This window comes from Pelodiscus sinensis, chromosome 25 (assembly GCF_052426305.1).
Source record: "Pelodiscus sinensis isolate ZL-2025 chromosome 25, ASM5242630v1, whole genome shotgun sequence".
In the NCBI taxonomy this organism is placed as follows: Eukaryota; Metazoa; Chordata; order Testudines; family Trionychidae; genus Pelodiscus; species Pelodiscus sinensis.
In genome coordinates, this window is record NC_143076.1 from 4591660 (window position 1) to 4612039 (window position 20380).

Sequence of the window (20380 nt, forward strand, 5' to 3'; positions counted from 1 at the left end):
CCAGGCACGTCTGTGTTTTCCTACCCACAGGGTCGGAACTAGGGTAAAGAAATCTGCATGAGAACCCCTTTATCCAAGGTGCCATGGTGATGAGTTCTGAATGGCACACTATCATTCATGTCAGCTGAGGCACATGATGCCCTGATCTCTGCGTCATTTGTGGACAAAGAGTGGCTTTCTCCTTGTTTCTTTGGGTGAGGACTCCGCCGGGAGAAAAAGCAGAGGGCAAAGGCAGCCTTGGAAAGGGGATGGTCAAAAGGTTAACCGGTTACCTGGTAGGCACTAGCCTTACTGGCATGCTTACTTGGTAACTGGTTAACCGGAGGGTTGGGTCTGGCTGGAGCAAGCTCCCAGCCCGCTGCACGGCGGGGCCAGCCAGAGCAAGTCCTCTGCCTGCAGAGCAGCGAGGCCAGCTGGCCAGAGCAGGCTCCCCTGCCCCTGGGGCTCCAGCCCTTCACAACTGTTAAAATATCGTGTAACTGGTTAACTTTTGAAATGGGTATTTACGTCCTTACTCCACAGGCTGATGGTTGTTTCTGTATCTTGAAGACCCATCAGCACGGTGATTTACTTTCCCTGCCAAAATTGGTGTGAGATCCCAGAAATGGAGGCTGCATGGAGTAGAGTTACTGAGCAACATGGGTCGAGGGCCACAGCCTGTGGGATGCTCTTAGGGTGTTTTTGCTGTGGACCAAATAGCTCCAGAGATGCCCAGGATCTTTGAGTAGGGTTGGTTCCATGAGCGAAGTCTGACGTGCTGTTAATGTGACAGAGTATCAAGATGCAGGAAGAGGGAAGGGGATAAAGCAGTTTTCTGCGGTGGGTTGAGTAGAGATGTAAAAACCCATTTAATTGGGCCAAACACACTGTTTAACAGGTTAACTGACTACAGGCAGGGGCCAGCTGACGAAAAGGCGAGGGTTAACTGACTAAAAGGTGAGGGCCCCCTCACCTGCCGCTGGGCTGGAATGCCCCCCTCAGCCCCAGTGCAGGTAGGTGCTGCGCTGGAGCATTCCCTGTCTGCGGCGGGCCCTCTTCAGGGCTGGAGCAGCCTCTTGCCTGCATCAGGTGGGACCGATTAACCAATTAAATCTTCACATGCCTAGTTGTGAGTGTGCTACTGTCCCTGTCTCTGGTTTCCCACTGGAACAAACTGGATCTTCTTGGACACCTTTGCCAATTCACTCAGGAACTGACACAAAGGATTCTGGGGAGCCTCGCTCAGAAGTCATCTACTGTCCTGTTACAAAAGCAGGGCTGGGTCCTCACCTCACAGCTGATCTCCCAGTTCAAAATTCAGATGTGCTCAGGCCCAAGCATTTCAGTCAGGCTTCCTCACCAGTTCCAGGCTGAGGTGTCCAAGGAGATCCAGTTTGTTCCAGTGGGAAACCAGAGACAGGGACAGTAGCACGCACCAACCTGCCTGTCAAACAAGCATATGCAGTAGAATGTGAAATTAATAGGATGCTACCTTTATGCATGCCTGGTCTTGTCTAGCCTGCAGCAGATTTGGACAAATGATATTTATTGCTACCTGGTCTGAGCAACTGCCCTGAACTTCATATGATGTGACTAGCACAGCAGCATTTCTGAGCCAAGCAGCGGTAGCGAAATCTTGTTCCCGCTACTTAGACATAGGCAAAGAATTTGTTGCAAAAGGATTTTTAAAAACGGCTTGTCATCAAGTTTGCAGAACTGTAGCCTTTTTGCAAACATTCTGACATGATCCAAGTGTGTATGTGTGAGGGGAGGAGGAGGGGTCAACATGCCACATGATCTAGTTGATGGAGCCCAGTGCAGGGAGCCAGCTCTCCCTCCTTTCCCAAGTTCTCTGGAACTGTCTTGCTTCAGCAATGCAGACCCAGCCCTGTTCTTAAGTGGTGGGCAACCTGAGGCCCACGGGCTGCGTGTGGCCCATTGGGATTCCACCTGCGGCCGGCAGACTCCCTGTCTGCTCCCCTCCCCCACATGCTTCTCGCACTCTGGCTCCCTAACCCTTCCCCTCTTCCCAGCACTTCCGGCGTGCCGTGAATCCGCTGAGTTGCGCTCCATCCCCATTCCTCCCCCGCCCTCCGCGAGCTTGAATGCTGGGAATCCGCTGTCCGTGACGGTTCAAGCTCAGGGAGGGAGAGGAACAGAGCATGAATCGGAGGATTCAGGGCACTCTGAAGGGGAGTGAGAGGGAGGAGGAAGGGGGCATAGGGGAAGGGGGCAGAGAGCGTGTGCATGGACCTCAGATGGAAGCCCAGTGGGATGCAGGTTGCTCAGCACTGGTCATGAGGTCCACTGAGTGAAAGGAGCCATTCGTGCCATCTGCTCACTAGTTTTGGCTGCCCATGGCTGCGGCTGCGTGTTCCTAATGTCGTGAGCCCCAGCACAGTCAGTAGGCCTGCTCATGTGAGTAAGATCTGTTCGCATGAAGACGGGCTTACGGATCAAGTCCACCGCAGTATTGTGATCCCCAGTGTCCTGGAGGTACATAATAAATGTCACTGCTCCTTGTTACAGCTGGGAACTCTGGCGCCTGGAGGAATGCAGCGACTTGCCCAAGATCACAGAGCAAGTCTAGTTCAAAGAGAGGGTAACAGGAGTCCAGGTTTCTAAATCCAAGCTCCTTCCTTAGTCCTCTAGATCAGACAACCCCTGTGTCTCATTTCCATGTCTGTGAACTGGGGATAATCAGACTTGCAAGCATGTCTCGACGGGATGGAAAGTGCCACCTAGGTGATATTATTACTAGGGGCACCATGCAGAAATGCAGCGCACACGTCTCCCCCTCCCCTTGCAATCTGGCTGCTTTCAACTCCTGTTGAAAAATGGCACATGTGGCTTTTCCACCTGCTCCAATGTGACAAGTGGCCCAGCCTAGTCCCAGAGCAGTATGAAATGTCTCAGTGACAGGGTACCAAATCACAGATGGGGGCAAAACAATTCTTCACACTTAGTTTTGTGGGAAAATGTGCCATCAGTTTTGCCCAGTGTTCTCTCTCTCATACTCGTTTCAAATGCTGCTTTCTACATCCAAGCCTTGCAAGGGGTCTGTCGGATGCCTGTTGCGAGTGACTGAAGTAAAATCAAGTTCCTTGCTCACTGTGGTAGTTCCTCAGGGTTTATTTAGAAGGGGAGTCTCAGAACATGTTGGTGTTTCTATTAGTTAGCTGACAGGCCTGCCTGTGGAAGAGTGAAGCTTGTAATAGGAATGAATGGTGATCATTAGCTCTAGTGTGGCTAATGCGTGTGACTGTTCTGCAGAGATGATTACAAACTGTGTGTGTGTGTGTGAGAGAGAGTGTGTAAGAGAGAGAGAGAGAGAGCGCCTGATTTACCTCCTGCTTTAAACTCATACCTTTGGGTTGGGTCTTAAGATGGATAACTGGGAATAAACATGTTAGTCTGCTCTGAAACCCACCGTCTTTTGTCTTTCTTCCCGTTTTCTACTGATTAGTTATACTGTGCATAGCAGATGGGTTCTAGTCTCTCTCTCTTTCTCTCTCATACTAAGATCTCTACAATAACTAATACTTCTCTTTTATTTTGTCCTTACAGAAAAGCCAGAGTTGGTATAATGTAAGTACTCCCATTTCTCTTGTCCCTTGGTACATGTGGGGTAGGGTGGGGGAAGGCGGGCTGGGTTAAAAGGGGCTTTGCAATGGCACCGAGGCATGTGGATCGTTTCAGAAAAGGAGGGGTGGAAATGGTTCAGCAGTGGCATGCAGGGATTGGCCACTTAACGAAGGATATCAGACAGAGACTCTGAGAATGAGAGCAGATGGTGTGTCCTCTCAGTCGCAGGGTTCCTGCTGCATGTACAGAGTCAGTCTCTCCAAATCCTCTATCTCATTGGATCTCCTTGGAACAGAAGGAGAGTTTGGCTTTAGATAGCACCAGACAGCGCGACCAGTATATGAAAATGTCCACACCTTTTGGAGTGGGATGGGGCAGAAGGGAAGCACCTGCCCACAGAGCTTGCAGGAATATAAACCGTCTTTCATTTTGGCCTTTCTGATTTTTCCTCTTTGTGATGAGTGGCAGCATCCGCAGGCCCAACCCTGTCAGTTTTCAAATTTTCGACAAACAGATAGTGGAAGCTTTTCTTGCACAAGTGAGCTCTGCCCCCCCACCCCAAGTGTCTGATAATAGATACCAGCCAGGCCGTGGCGGTGAAGATGAAGTATTAAATTAACACCTTTCATTTAACACCTCCTCTGAAGGATAGTGCCTTGCTAGCAGTTTCTGCACTAATGACTTTTCCTGGGCTTAAGTGGAAGGTGAGAGCGCTTTTTTTGAGGCTATCAGGAGGAAAAAGGGCACATTTTAGAAGGAACGGGCATGTTCCAGGGAATATTGGAAAAGGTTCATGAAAGGGAAACAAAAATGACTAAGCGTATGGAACAGTTTCAGAAGAGAGATTAATAAGACTAGGATTATTCAGCGTGGAAAAGAGATGACTCATGGATATAATAGAGGTCTATAAAATCATGACTGGTGTGGAGAAAGTAAATAAGGAACTAGGGGGTCACCAAATTAAATTAATAGAAGCAAGTTTAAAACAAACAAAAAGGAAATATTTTTCATATAGTGCACCAGTCGGCCTGTGGAGCTCATTGCCAGGGGATGTTTTGAAGGTCAATCAGGGTTCAAGACCGAACTAGATAATTTCATGGAGGGAAGGTCCATCAGTGGCTAATAGCAGGGATGGTGTCCTTAGCTCTGTTTGCCAGAAGCTGGGAATGGGTGACGGGTTGGATCACTACGGTTACTTGTTCTATTCATTCAGGTGGTCACCTGGCTTAGTTCAATGGGTCTCCCAAACGGGGCTGCCCCACCAAAAGACTCCTCAGCAGTTGTAATGAAGGTGTGGGGGGACTCTGTTGGTAGCTCATTAGGGAGGCCAAGGACTGAATAAAACATGGCCATTGAACTTTCCTCCTTCCCCAGGTGGTCTCTGCAGGTCATGGGGAAAACACATGGCTGGGCTGCTTTGTTTACTTTCCCTTTTCCGAGGATAAATGGACTTCAGAGCCAGATTTTCAAAGGAGCTCAGCTCCTCTTTAGACGCCAAAGTGAAGCGTTGAGTAACGAGGTACTCCCATAAACAGACAGCAGCAGCTATTGGTAGCTGAATACTTGAAAAAACCTGGCCCTGAAACTCCTGAGTTGTGGATATGGCCCTTTTTACCAGCAACACGCTTGTTAAAGGCATGTGTTCTTGGCAGTTTTGGACAGGACTGAAGCATCGGGCAGGAGGTCTGCCAGGGATGCCCGAGAGGGTCATTAACAGAAATCCGTGTAAGACTCAATATCTTTTATCACCGCCCCTCAAACTGAGTTTGCCATGTCTCCAGAGCACATGAAAGCAGAAATGTAACTGAGAGTCCTGCACTGGGAAATGAAAGGTTTTGCCTTTCTCTGTTTCTTCCTCACAAGGGATCTGGAAAAAAAGTCATACATGGGATCTGTGTGTGTGTGAAAGCATTAACCAGGAGGGCAGAACCATGCAGAAGAATCTTCATAACAAATTAAATCAATGGGAGTTAGCCCCTAAATACTTTTAAAAATCTCGACATGTGTCCTCTATCCAGCAGTCAACCTCTGTTCAGTAAAGCTCTTAAAACATGTGCTTGGCGCTGGACACACACTGAAAGCTAAGCACATCCTTAAGTGGTTTGTTGAAGGATGGATTTAATGGGTGGTGTCTATGCTTTGTTTAATTGGGCCCTTCAGCTCCTTGATTAAGGGTTGCCCAGTCTTCTGGTGTAGACTGCCTGCTAACTCACCAGTGATTAGACCAGGCTTGCTTGGCTTCATGCTTCCCAAGCTGCAGGCTCTCCTGGCTCCAGAACTCCCAGCAGATTTCAGTGTATTATTGCCAACTACAGTATTGTATTTTGACAAGGCAGAGTAAAGTTTAAAAAGAAACAAAAGACAAACCTGGAACTAGAGCCAAAAATGTCTATAGGTACGTGAGCCTACCAGGAATTCTTATTTCTGTTTCCCTCGCTCCTCCCAGAGCATCTCAAGAGTCTTCTTGTCCTCCAGCCTCATTTGGGGGGGGAGGGGGGCAGCTAGAAGAATTGTGGGATCCATCTAGCCAGCCTGTGAGGATCTGATACAGACCTCTAATGCCCATCTACTGTGGAGTATGATGGATTTGGAGCCAACACACATAGGAACCTTGCTACTAGAGAAAGCAAAGCATTGGATCCCTCTTAACCTGGGAGCCTAGACCCCAAAGGGGTTGTAGCAAGGAGATACCCTAGAAACTGAGCCCATATCTGGCTAATTCCGCTGTTGAGCTCTCTGCACATCATAGTCATGCAGCACTTGCATTTTTTGTGTGCACTGAATCATGGAAATCAGAGATTCACCATGTTGTAACCAAGTATCCTTCCTCCAAAGTTCCCATCCTCAGAAGAGACTGCTGTCTTCTCTGGGAGAGTGAGGCTGCGGCAGGAACTTGCATCTTGTACAGTTCGAAAGACACCAACATTTTCCAGACACTTTCATTTTTTCCTTCGCTCTCCTCCTTTGCACATCTGCCTGGCCACCACTTCCTGTTGTCACCATTATTGTATTTATTTTTAAATCCTCCCTATCTCTGAAATCAAATCTCTTTGCTGGGTAGTTTAGCTCTGAAATGAGTTTTGGTTTGAAATCAGAATTTTCCCCAGGAGAGATGGGTTGTAGATGAAAACAGGTCTCGTTGGGAGGACACAGCGTGGAATAAAGATATGTAGGGGTGAAGATGGCAATACAGGCAGAAAACAAGCAACCTCTTCCTATTGACATCAATGACCAAACTCCCTTTGACTCCAGTGGGAACTGGTGTGGCTCCAGTATGCACAGGCCAGGCAGGAGAGGGACAGAAGCAAGGTCAGGAGAACATCTGGCTAAAGAGACAGTGTAGACAGATGGTGTTAGCAAGTGGTCAGAGAGACAGACGGGGTTGGGACAGACATGACCTGCTGATGGTAAGAAAATGGGTAAGTGATCACCAGTATGGCGAGCAGGTTGGATTGAACAGAAAGGTGGGGGATGCTTAGACACCCAGAATGCAGACAGGTGCATGAGGAGGTGACATGAAGATGCATGTAAAGAAGTCAGTAACTACAGCTGAAGGTGGCATTGTATTTTCTATAAGCCGCTTATTTCTATGGCTGCTGGGAGCCATCCCCTGCTGCATGATGCTTTGGTGTGATGTGCTTCTGTGGTTCTCTCATGGTTTTGTGTCTGCTCTACCTTATCTTTCTGTTCTCTTGTTTTTCCTCCATGTATTTTCAGCATGAAAGACAGCACATCCGGAGAGTAAGCACTGGCTGCGTTCTGCCGGGTTTATTTTTCCTTTTCTTTTTTAGTTCTAGTCCAGAAATGCGTCATGGCCAGATGAAAGCAGCAATGTGGAAATGGGCGTAGGCCCCCTGAACTCCAGGAGAGGAATCGGTGTTAGTGATAGTGTAACAATTGTCAGTAATTTGCTCCTGCTTTGAATTGCATTGGGCAAGCCCCTCCAACAAGTGACTGGGATCTCCAGTGCTGGGGACTTTTCCTTCCCCTCTCCTCCGGGGACAGATCCATTCATAAAAGTCCATCTCGAAGGAGGCCACCTTTGGTGTAGTCTTGGAGTTTGGTCAGCTGTAGGGTGTGTCTTTAAACCCGCACACATGAAACACAGATACACCTGTATTCACTGCACGCTGACTCGCTCTTACCCTCACTTAATGGAGCCTTGTGCCCCCTGGGCGTTCAAATCTTCCCTGACGCACACATGCCCCGTTGGGTCATATTAGAACATGGGCCTTGGCGGTGGAGGCTTCAGCCCGATTCCTGCTGCTTTTAACTGGTTTTCTTACTTCTGTCTTACCTACTATGTTATCTCCTGTTCCCTTAACACTGCCCCTGCTTATCCGGTAGTGGTTGCTCCCTCCCATGTTCCATTTTCTCTTTTCTTCTTCCAAGAGCATAGCAACCTCCCGCTGTGAATATTTTCTTTAGAACACCCTTCCCCTTCCTGTTGGTGTGTTCTCTGGTTGGTGCACCATTGCTTTCCGGAGATGCAGTGAGATTTGCATCAGGACTCAATCAAACAGGGTCGAGAGGAAGGGGGAGAAATTTCTGGTAGTGAAGCTCAAGGTACAGAAACCAAAGGAAGAATAGGCCCTTCTGCTCCCAGTGGTAGCAGACCTTTGTCTGAGCAGGTGCCCTTCAGTGCCCTGGAGGCAGGTACTCCGTCTCAGTATTAAAACACAGTTCGTTTCCTCAGGGCCAGCTTGAGATCAAAGTAACGCAGAAAACTCCCAATAGCCAACAGCAAGCAAGGCAGCAGAGAGGACATACCGTTCTCCTGTGGGGACCTTTCACAGATATTCCCTGCATCTCCTGCCTGGGACCCATGAACAGATTTAGCTTAGCTCTCATCTCTCCAGAGCTGAGCCACTCAGGACTCTTGTTTATTGAGATGAGGAACCGTTTTTTGGTCAGGGGCCACTGACCCACAGAAAAGTCAGTCGGGGGCCACACACAAGCAAAAAATAAAAATCCCCTCACTACTCACCGGTTCTCAATGCTCCCAAGGTGGGAAGCAAAGGGAAAAACCCACCTTTCACTCACACTTAACTCAGCCTGCGCTGCAGTCCAGGCCTGCAGGAGGTTTGGGGCGGTGCTGAAGCTTGGGGCTTCCGCCCCCACAGCCTCACTTGAGGAACCCTAGGGTTCCAGCCTGGGGTAGGCGGGCCGGCGCTCGTGTTCCAGCCCTGCAGGTGGGCACTGAGGCTCAGGGCTTCTGGCTCACAACGTGGATGGTTGCTGGGAACCAGATCAAATTAAGCTGGGGGCCGAATTCAGCCTGCAAGCTGTAGGTTCCTCACCTCTGTTGTATCCAGCAGCCGATTGCTCTGTCTGGTGACTGTAGCTTCCAGGAACCATTGTCATAAAGCAGCCAAACAGATCTGAGCCAACTGAGGTTATAGGCCCCTGCTTTATTCCACAGCATTAGAAACCTGTCTCACACACCTGCCCAGATGCTGGGCTGCAGCTGAGCCACACAGTGTGCAGGCATGCAGCCTGCTGTCCACCTGGATGCCTCACTCCTAGGGTGGGGAGCATGGGTTTACTGAGTGGCTGGCTGAGTTCGGCAGCTGTGAAAAGGAAAAGCCGCTCATGGTCTTTCCAGAGACATTGGTGAGGAGCAGCTGTCTTGGAGCCTGGCTTGTCAGGATTATTAATGTTACTGATTAGAAGTCCACTACTAAGCATCCGCAGGCCTCTGTACTCTGCTGTTCGTCCTCAGGCTGCACTCTGAATGCCCCTCTTCTTGGCTTAAGTGCTGTCTGTCTGCTCTTCAGTTTTGAAACAAGGAGGTGCGGGCGTGCGGGGACTATGATCAGCCGTGAGTTGCCACCTAGCTCTGCTCACTAAGAGGACTGTTGGCATTCGCTTACCGTAATAGGCAGGGTAGTCTGGAGTGTAATCTCCTGGCCCACAGATCTAAGGAGGCGATGGAGCTTTTCTCAGGCCTGCTGAGCCCCAGAAAAGTTTTGCTAGTGTAGCTCTAGCTATAAACCCTCCCAGTGCAGCTGCAGTTCAGACTGGCAGAAAGAAGTGCTTTTGCTAGTGTAGCTTGTATTGCAGTGTTTCCAAATTTTATTTGGCCACGGAACCCTTTTCAGCTTGAAAGAATTTCAAGGAACCCCTATGGTTGACAGGGAAAAAACAAAAACCAAATCAAACCTGAGTCCCGCCGCAGTTCGTCTCTGTCTCTTTAAGAGGGCGTAGGGGAGTGCCGGGTTCTTGCAGAACCCTTGGTTCCGTGGGGCACCGATTGGGAAACACTGTTGTATCGGATCCCTGTGTGATTAGCTATAGTGGCAGAAGCATTTTCATGCCAGTGTAACTACGTCTGCACTAGGGCTTCTGCCAGCGTAGAAGTGTCACTAAAAAAAATCCCCTTCCCCCCCTAACAGTATTGCTATGCCTAGCCTTGGTGTTGTCATCCAGTCTTCTCTGGAGCATCTAGGCCAGGGGAGGGCAAAACATGGCCCATGACAGATTCATCCTGCCAAAACTTCAGATCCGCCTGTCATGAAACTCTGGGATGCCAGTGTTCCACAGCTCTGCACGCTGCTCACAGCGGCCGGCTTCTGGGCCATGTGTGTCTCTGTGCCGTGCGCTCCTTGCGGGGCCTCCATAAGCTGCCCCTGCTTCCCCGCCATACTTGCAGCTCCTGCTGGCCGTAAGCCCAAGGGGTGTGAGGTGTGCAGAGAAACACATGGCTCCAGCAGCCGGCCGCTTTGAGCGGCATGCAGGGCCATGGCAGCCTGAGGGTCCCAATGGATTGCTGCCTGGGAGCTGCCTACTGTGGTAAGTGCCTTCAGGTCAGACCCTGAACCTGGCACTCCCCCAAACTCCTTGCCTCCCGTAACTACCCAAACCCTCTGCACCTCCTCCTGCATCCCTGCTTCAGGTCACAGCCCCTCCTGCCCCAGGTAACAACCCCCAACCTCCACACCCCTTCCCCAGGTCAGAATCCTGTCCTGCATGAATTCCCACTCCTGCCTCCGCCTGCCTCCTTCTGCACCCTACCTCCATCCCTGACCCCGCATCCCTCCACTAATATCATAACAGAGTGAGGCTCGTGATCATTTACCACATTTCTCAAGTGCTCCCCCATCAAAAATGATTGCCCACCCCTGTTCTTGGCAATAGACTGTTCAGCAGCCACCACTGGGGAAAGCAGAGCATTAGTGGGACCCCAGTCCAAAAAAGGGCAATCAAGCTTTGGGGCAGTGTTGGCAGCTCATGGCGTGCAGGAAGATCAATATAGTGCTGTCTCTGGCTTCCTCTCCTCAGAACAAACCCACACATCCCTGTCACTTGGTTATGGCTCAAAACTGCTCACTTGTGTGAGCTTACCGGAAGTGGGACCCAGTAGCTTGTCAGCTCACGCTACTCTAGCATAGAGGAAACAGGCCATGTTCCGGGCCATCCTGCGCCTGAAACTTATGGCAGGCGCGCAAAAGCACCTCACAGCTATTTGTAAAGGAGGGTGTGATGGGTAGAGCCTCTGTCCTGTTGTGCCGTGTGGAACAAGTCTGCCATTCCCTTCCGTTCGGAGAATACGGCAGCAGTGCATGGGGGTGTCTTAGCATTGGGAAGAAACAAAGCCCAGGGCAATATGGCCCAACACCAGGTTTTCAGAAACCACAGGTCAGGTTCCCAAAATTATGGGATTGGCAAAAAGATCCTGGGATTTGAACAATAATATCGAGTTCTTTGCTGACTGGGTTTTGAGACCTTAGGGATCACACTTGCAAGCTTTTCCTTACAGCCTCGAGGGCTAGAGTGTTACTTTAAAAAAAAAAAAAAAAAAAAAAAGAGAGCTGGCAGTGCCATGTAATAATAGAACTCATTTGGATCGGTAAGAGAAATACCAAATATTGAGAGATGTGCAATGAAATGGTGCGAGTGGGCAATGCTGGGAGATGTCTCTGAGGCTTGGTAAAGGAGCTGAGATAAGAGACGTACGGGCTCTAATGTAAAGCCCAAGGCAGGGGACATATGGAGGTGAAAGGGAATACTGAGGTGCTGACACTGACTAAAGTAAAAATGGGCACAAATCACGAATTTCAAATCCAGAGACAAGCTTTGCCAGGAGTTGAGGTGTTGGGATCTGAGGTTCTGGTCCAGCCCATTCTAGAGTGAGGGCCTACGCCATGAAATCAGGTTGCAGAACCAATCCAATTCCCTGTTCCTCCTAGAGTTTGTGGGTTTTCATATCCACCATTTTGGTTTGGGCCCATCTCTGGACAGAGACAGCTGTGTTGGAGGTAGGAACGCTCTTAGTCCCTAGCAAGAATCCCCCTCCCAACAAATGGTTTTAAAATTCTGTTCTGGAAATACTTCACTACAGAAAAAGTCTCCTTCCTCCCCAGCACCCCCAGCTCCCTGCTTGAGACGACAGGCCCTGTTCCCTGTCAGATCATGGTGGAGGATTCCGTTTGTGTGCCTCAAGTTCTGTGTCCAAGGTCAGAGCCACGGAGAACTCTATGGGATTCCTGTTGGAGACATGGAGCTAGCCCAACCTTTCTTCTCCGCTATAAATCACTCTGGTGACCCTCCACTCTTGACTGTCCCTGAATAGGGGCGTGACCTCAGGGTTCTTTGCTGTCTGGTGCCAGAATGTCGGGCGTGCTTCAGCATTTCCAGCTGCCGTGTGTGTCAAGTGCTGCTTCTGTAAATCACCTCCTGCCATCTTTGTGCAGCTAGAAGCCCAACAGCCGGGAGCTGAATATTCCTCCCCAGTCACTGGTAAGAGAGAGCGATTAGCAAGAGTAAAGAGATGTGTTTGAAGAGTTAGAGCAAACAGAGCTGGCTCCATTGACTCGATACTTTCTCCGGCTTTTTATCTATTCATCAGCTCCCAGGGCCTGTCCTACCCCCATTCTCATACCTCCCTATAGCTCACTCCTTGCAACTTGCTTTCTGTCTCTCCTGATTCCTCCCCCACCCAAAACCAAAACCAAAATTCCTCCCCAAACCAGAGGGAGATAAGCTGTGTATAACTTTAGGAGGAAGGAAAGTAATAGTAGAAACATTGCCTGGTAGCCTGAGCTACTGACTCAGAATCAGACAGTGACACAACGTGGGGGGGAATGCATTGCAGAAAGCCCCAGTAGTAGAGACAAGTCAGCAGTTTGTTTGATAAACGCCAGTTCTGTTTCGCTTTGAATTGACTGTGGCCAGCTTGAGTTTTTTCTCAAGTGTTGCCATTGTTTTAAATCATTGGTAATTTCTGGCAAATAATTCTTGGTCAGTGTCTTGTTCACAAGCAGTTCTTTGCAAGTTTTCAGTGTTCAGACTTTGTCCTGTATTGATTCGTTTTAATAGGGTGTGTATGTCATTTTGATAGGATCTGTTCTCTCATTGGAAGATCTTAACACAGAGGCCAGGCCTGCTCTGCAAGTGTTTGCTAGCACATCTACGGCACTTTGGGTGCAAAGAGGTGTAAGCACTCACCAGTGTTGCTGTGCAGGCCAAAGCCCCTACTGTAGACACAGTTGTGCCAGCGACACTGTGCTTTGCTAATGCACCTTTTGCTCCAGTGGCGCAGAAATAAGCTATGCTGGCAGAAGTGCAGTTTGGCCCGTGGAAACCATGCCCATTCTAGGAGTGCTGTGCGGGTGTGATGTACACGCGAGCAATGCACTCCTTTGTTAGCCCAGCCTAGAAATCGGGTATTTCTTAATGGAATGATTGGGGATTCAAGTTTGGTTGTCACCAGCATTCCCCCCAAATTACTTGAAACTTGCTCAGCATTCGTGCCTTTCTCTTTAAAACCAGCTGTACCCCCCCCTCCCCCCCCAGGAGACTGCTTCAGTGAGAGTATTTGGGGAAAGCCGGAAAGAGGCTGCAAACGCCGGCAACTCACAGACATCGCAACGCATTTTGCAGTGTGTTTGGCCAAGTTCCTTCTTGGTGTTAATGGAGGCAACAGCCTTGGGATTTTGCCCTCTTGTTCTAGCAGAGAGCTTGTCCCACGTTTGGCGCAGGTGTCCATTTCAACCCCAAAACTCATGTACATCCCTTGTGAAACCCCTAGAACCAAGCCCATCCTTGGTGCCGTTCTGAAGAGGGGATTTGCCTCTCTTCCCTCTCAGTGTTTTTCATGTTCTGTGTTGTACAACCCTGGATCTTCCCTTGCCAACCCTCCACGTGTTCTCCCTCCCACATCTATTGCCTTGGCTTTCCTGCCAGAGGAGCTGTGTCTGTGTTTGAACAGCCAAAGCCTGGGAGGTTTCTCCATGTGAAATCCACCCCCTTCCCCAAGATCTAACCTGTCCTTTCCCCCACCACCACTCCCATAGTGCCATGCTGTCCCAGCTCCTTGTGTTTGTGGTAGAGTTAATGTTTACCATCACCAGCTCCCGCCTGGCTCGTGCTATCTGTGTGCTGCTCCTGCTTTGCCGAGGGGGTGGGTGGATGTGCAAAGACAGAGAGAAACATCAGTTGCAGTTCCAGGTGGTTTGGGAAGTAGTTTCTAACCGGCTGCAGCAAAGGGGAGCAGTCATTCAAGTGCCCAAAGCCCTAATGCTGCACTTGTCTGCAGCACTAGACCCTCGTCACAGAGCACTGTGTCTGCATTGTTTGCAGCCGCCACTGTTGAATATAGCGGTGTTGGTTTGTAGCAAGGCCCCTCCGCTGTTGTCAGCAGATGCGGTGTATTGCTTCCCTCCTGCCTGTGCTAAAAGACACAGCAGTGTCTAGTCTAGCTTCAGCAATTCTGCTTTGAGAGCGACTGGGGTAAGAAGTTACTGACCCAAACTAGAGCTGCCTGCCTGTCTCTCCAGGAGAGTCTCCTTCCCATTAGGAAGTCATAGTCCTTGTGCCTACTATTAAGCCTGATTCTGGCTCCTCTAGCTTTGCCACAGCTGAGATGTTCTGGATGTGCCTGTACCCAGTTCTTTGCGCGTTTTCCTGGATACAGTCTGGACCAGCTCCCGCACAATCAGCATTGTCATTGCGAACAGGAGCTGTGCCACATTACAGGAGCCTTTCTGTGTGTTTCCTCCTCTGTGCATTTCTGCACTTGAAGGGCGACAGAGGGAGAGAGAGGGGGCAGCCGCTGTGGATTGCAGAAGGTCTAACCAATCTGTCCTGAAACCTTCAGAGTCCAGCTGCTGGAACTTGAATGCAATCCTCAGCCTACCTAGCAAACTCCCATCTGGTCACTGAATCAAAGGAGGAATCCCAGTTTTCAAAGGCATCTTGGGATAATAGAGCTCCAGACCGGTCCAGCTAATAGGGTCTCACGTTGCTGGTTGCATCACTGCTGTGCTCTCCTCCTTCCTTCCCCTCCCTTTAAACACAGGCTCTTTTCCAACAACTTTCCATTACAGGAAACATCTGTTGGAGGCAGGGCTGAGCCTGGGTTACTGCAGGGCATTGGCCGTCAGAGTTACCCAGATCCAGTAACTTCAAGCATGTGCAAGTCAGTTCAGTGTCTCCCCAGCCGTGCCGTTCACGAGAAAAATGTGCGGAATGGAGACGGGAGAGAAGAGCCTGAGACAGGCATGAGAAGAATAAGTCCCTGCTCCTCAGCTCGGCGGGCTGCTTGTCAGCTGCAAACCGGTGTCCTGTGGGGCTAGATCTGTGATTTACTGCACACTGCGTGGGGTCCTGGAGAGCTGGACGGTGTAAGCAACTGCCTGTCCTGGACAGCTGTGGAAACTGGGACTGCATCTGGGAGGTGCTGCCGCCCCCTTGCAGCCCCGCTTGGACTCTTCCAGCTGAAGGCATGTTTGCAGTGCTCCTTTAAGAGATACTCGCTGTGGCCGGGGAGAGAGAAGCCACAAGAGCGCTGAGCGTGCTGACCAATGAGGTCCCCGTAGGAGCCGCTTTTTCAGAGTCCCTTGGAGAGCGAGTGGAGCTGCAGAGATTGCTAGAGCACAAGAGCTGGATGTGAGGAGCAGGGAAGGGCAAAGCGCACAGACCTTTAGCAGGCTGCTGCTGTTGAGTCTTCATTGGCTTTGGATCTGAAGCAGCTCAAGTGGCAGTGTGAGCAGCAGGTGAAGTCAGAGGGACTGCGGGGGACTCATGGATTCCTTGTTGGACTGTGCGGTGCTCTGGGCCTCCGTGCTGGCTCGAGAGAACGAGGAGTTGCTGTGGTTCCTGGAGGGGCTAAACGGCTTGTCCCCAGATTATGACCACCCAGGAGCAGAAGAGATTCCAGCTGTGAGTGTCTCCATTTATCAGTGTCACACAGTTCTGGTGCCACCTCTCTTTGTCATTTAGATCTCGCTGCCAAACAAGACGCTGGAGAGTCCACGTTTTACACACGGGACTCTCCCAGGAGGACCCCAAGCCAAAACTGCAGATCGGAACATCCCTGATTGTGTGGGAAGGTTCCGGTCCAGATCCAAAGTGTCCCACTCAACTCAGTCTCTCTGATGGGCTGAACCAAACCTCAGTTCTGGTGGCCCCTTCTCCTACTCACCTCACCTCACCGTGAGCTTGGGAGAAATGTGGGTCCAGGCTAGAACTCCGCTGGCCCCACCTCTAGTTCTGAGCCCACATTTGGATGCTCAGACTGGCATGTTGGTGAGCCAATTCCTAGTTTGCACGTCTGCCGATTTCTGTGTCAAGTGCAAGACGGGGGCGCCGCAAGGAAGAGCCCGTCTTGGGTCCGCAGGCACTAATGAAGGGCCATGGGGAAGCTAAGAGTTATTAATGGCGTGTTAATCAAACTCGGGCAGGGGGGCATAGGGATGCAGCTCAATTCTTAGGGAGACAGTTCTCAGGGGCATGATAGGGGATCACTTTGCATGATTTTCACTTCTCCCCTGTGCTGAGACCTGGCACCTTTTGTAACACACACGGCAAGTAACCACCCTGGTTCCCTCTCCCCGCCCTTCCTGCAGCCAAGGCGGCTTCTGAATTCCCTGTGTTGTGTCTTCCTGAACCTGCCTTTCTGACTCAGGGAGAGTGTCGCCCGGCTAGGAAGGGGTGGGAAGGGAGTAGACAGGCCTGTGCTCCAGATCACTTGTCTCACAAACGAAGGAGAGAGGAGCATTATGGTTTAGAGGAGAGAGGTGGCTCTTCTGCATTTCAACCTGCCTCCGTCCATCGCTCTCAGCAGGCTCCTGCTGCAGGGGAGGACGAGCAGTTCTCAGAAATCAGCGTTGTGGGAGGCTGCGTGTGTCTAAGATCACTGCTCCTGAGACTGATTCACGCTAACGTGTAGTAAACACAAGAGCTGAACCAGCTCCTGACCTCATTGCAGCCAGTGGCAAAATCTCCATTCAGGCCTGCGAACGGTCCCTACTTGCAGCTTCTCCTGTCTCCCATTAGAGTGCAGGCACCACACGGGGTGCAGTGGTGGGTGTGTGGGGCTTGGCATTCCACATGGCACGCTCTCCTGGGAGAGCAGCCGTGAGCTCCCACCGCCAGTATTTCCACCTCAGTCCCTGCAAGCAAAGCCCCTCGCGCTGGAGCCCCTGTGCTGTCCCTGGCTCTGCTACCGTCCGCAATAGCTGGCAGGTCCCACCCCCTCCAGACCCTTCTGCGCTCTGCTCCCGCTTCTCTGACAAGTCAGGGTCTCTTCCTCCGTCATCCCTGCCGCCTACACGCTTATTAACCCAAGCTCCCTTCTTCCCCTCGATGTGTCACTGGGAAACAACGTCTTCTGGTTCCTGCTTTGTAAACTCATTGAATCCCCTCCCCGCACCACCATGCTCAGATGTCCCCTCCCATCCCCCCTCCCCGCCTTCTTCTCCCTGCCGCTCCCGGGTTCTCTTTAACCGGCCCTCTGTTTTTTGCAGGTGTTGAGTCCAACGTATAAACAGCGCAATGAAGACTTCAGGAAACTCTTCAAACAGCTTCCCGATACTGAGCGCCTCATAGTCGGTAAGGCTGGGCTGCGGGCAGACGTTGTGGGAGTAAGTTCAGGACCAGGTGCATGAATCCATTTCCTCTAGACAGTGACCACCCCGGGGCCTTGTCTGCATGTAGCTCCGCACTGTGGTGAAAGGCTGGCTACCTCCAGGCTGTGGCGGGTAGCTCCGGGCTGAGGCAAAAAGCTGGTGGTGGCCGCGCTGCGGCACGTAGCTCTGTGCTGCAGTGGAGGTCTGGCTGTGTCCAAGCTTATCGGATAGTCAACTAGTCCCTCAACTAGTCGCTTCCACCTCCCCTCCCCCCAGCACCGTCTCTGCATGGGGCGGGGGGGTAGCGGGGACCGAGCGCGAGCTGAGAATCAGCTGATTTCCGGCTCGTACTCAGTCCCAGATGCTGTGCCTCTGCTTTTTAAATGTATTAAGAGCACAGCAGGGGGACCCTGCGTGAGCCAGGAATCATCTGGCCCGGCTCGCGCCGGTCCCCCACCACTGCGCTTCAGCCTTTTAAATGTATTAAGAGCCAACAGGCTCTTACTAACATTTAAAAGGCAGAGCTGCAGCAGGGTTACCTCCTGGGGCCAAGAGCTAACCCCCCGGCAGCTCCCCTGCTTATCAACTAATCAACTAGTCCATGGAAAATCCATCGATTGGTCAATTAGTTGATTAAATGAAATTTAACATCCCTAGTGCAGTGGGGAAAGTCTAGGGCAGCCAGGCACTCTGTGTACATGCAGGTATGTGCCTGAGGTTCTTATGTGCCCATGTTCTACCCACCTATGCAGAGCCTCACCATCCACCCAGCTGTTCGTACACGTACTAAGGGGATGTGCCACATCTGTGTGCTGCACACAGCCGTCATTTGTAGACGTACCATGCTGAACAAGCCCCTTGACTGCCTCCTGTATATGTAGGACTGGTACAGATGGACTTTTTTTCTGCTGGCTTCACTAGAGCAACAGTAATTGGCTTCGGCTGAGTTTCTGACTTCTAATGGCTTTCAGAGCCTGCAGAAAAGTCACCTTCCCAGTTGATGAGTCAGGCAAGGTTTTAGCCTGAGAGCACATTCCCCATACGTGTGTCAGGAGGGTAGTCCAGAGTTGCTTTGTGGGCCTTTTTCTTGTTTATTTTGGGTTGCATGTCACATCATTCACGCTGCTCCGTCTCCCCTGCAGCCCCGTCTTCACATGTGCTCTGTGTCCCCTTCACACACAGGCACCCATTTCTCTGGTTGCCAGTTAAGCCATGGTGCTGCAGTCAGTTAATTACTACCACAACACTGCACCCATTCCTTGCACTGCGTGTGAGTGAGGATCTGAGGAGCTACTTGTAATTGCTGTAAGGTGCGCTAAGGCGGGTGAAGAGCTATTTGGAGGGGGGAGGGGGTTCAGGATGGCAAAGTTATGAATAAGAGCACTGAACAGCACAAAGGATAAAACAAGCTAAAAATTAGGAAGTAATACCTAAGATTCTGAGTAATCACATGGCAGAAAAGTCCCCCAAGCAGATGGTTTGAGACAGCTGTAACAGTGGTGTTGGCATAGGCTGGTGGCCACGGTGTTGACTGCGCTGTTAGAGGAGCTGGAGTCTATTCCTGGTTCTGCCACTGGCCTGCTGGGTAACCTTGGGCAAGTTACTTCTCTGGTGCATCTTTTCCCCCCTCCCATTTTTCTCTCTCTGGAAGCTCTTTGCAGCAGTTGGGGCTTCCAGAGCTACCCCAGTACCAATTCCACATATTTCCAGCACTAGCATGTTTGCACCTCTTGAGTTGGCTTGGTTACTGGCTCTAGCGCTGGTCTAGTCCTAATTTGGTTGCTTGTTCTGGCATGTTGGTGGTTGAAGCCTGGTTTGCTGTATTGCACGGGTCTGGTTCTTGCAAGTGTCTGGTCTCAGCTTCATTGTAGTTCTGATATGCATTTGACTGTAGCTCAGTTGCTGAGCCTGGCATATGTCCAAGGTTAACTTCGTTGTGGGCTTTGTAATTTACCTTGATAGCTACTTCCTGCAGGAGCTTGGAGCCTGAGTTACCAGTTCTGGTTCTCCTGTTTTTCTCTGGCTCAGCTCTGTGACCTGTTTTGATATAGTTGTGGCTCTACCTGGCCTGCCATCCCCAGCGGTGTACCAAAAGGTCCTGCTCCATGCTCATCTTCTGGTGTCTACCCACAGATTACTCATGTGCGCTTCAAAGAGACATTCTCCTGCAGGGCCGACTCTACCTCTCCGAAAACTGGATCTGCTTCTACAGCAACATCTTCCGCTGGGAAACGCTGGTAAAGAGCCTCTTACTTCTCCATCAGGGCTGCGCTTCCACAGCTCTCAGCACCTTCTTGCCTGTCTCAAGAGCGGGGGCATGCTGCGGCTTCTTCATCAACTCTCTTTGTCCCCTTTCTGTTTCTCTCTTCCCTTGTGCCATGGCCCCGCCCAAAGCTGACAGTCCGTTTGAAGGATATCTGCTCCATGACCAAGGAGAAAACAGCGCGGCTCATTCCTAACGCTATCCAAGTTTGCACTGACACTGAAAAGGTACGTCCCAGAACCCTCCACTCCTGGGCAAGCTGCACAAGGTGAGTGCTGAGCTAGTCTGCTGCCGGGGTGCTATAAATACCTACAGGGGGTCAGCACTGGTGCTGGCATTGGGTAGACACAGGGCTGTAGATTGTACACCGCACACCTCTGAGCAGAGCTTCGGGCATGTGCGGGTGATGTTGGGACAGCTCCCAGACCGGGAGCTACAGCTGCCTGCTCTAGGGACGGTGAATCGACGGTGTGGGGAAAGGGTTATGGAAGGGACTGGGAAGTTGTGGCTTTGGCTTCTAGGCCTTGCCACTTGGGCAAATCACTTCCCCTCGCCAAGCCTCAGACTTCCCATGTCTGCAATGGGGATAACAGCATTTACCTCCCAAGGGTGTTGAGAGACTTAACTCAGTGCAATTAGTGATCTTCAACTAGAAATAAATATATGCAAAGTGTTCCACGAATCCCTGGGGGGGGTTCCAGTA

General features: G+C 50.9%; 1 protein-coding gene across 6 annotated transcripts in view; it reads left to right on the forward strand.

The window, feature by feature from the left end:
• The window catches only part of GRAMD1B (GRAM domain containing 1B), a 330589-nt gene that overhangs the window by 283960 nt on the left and 26249 nt on the right, over window positions 1-20380 (forward strand). For 4 of the 6 annotated variants that reach the window (XM_075916427.2, XM_089773299.1, XM_075916426.2 and 1 more), the window contains 5 exons: window positions 3547-3567; window positions 7282-7305; window positions 17313-17397; window positions 19548-19651; window positions 19809-19904. In XM_075916427.2, coding sequence (XP_075772542.2) covers window positions 3547-3567; window positions 7282-7305; window positions 17313-17397; window positions 19548-19651; window positions 19809-19904 — 330 coding nt within the window. The remainder of the gene's footprint in view (window positions 1-3546; window positions 3568-7281; window positions 7306-17312; window positions 17398-19547; window positions 19652-19808; window positions 19905-20380) is intronic. The other 2 variants (XM_075916428.2, XM_075916429.2) reach the window with 2 other exon arrangements.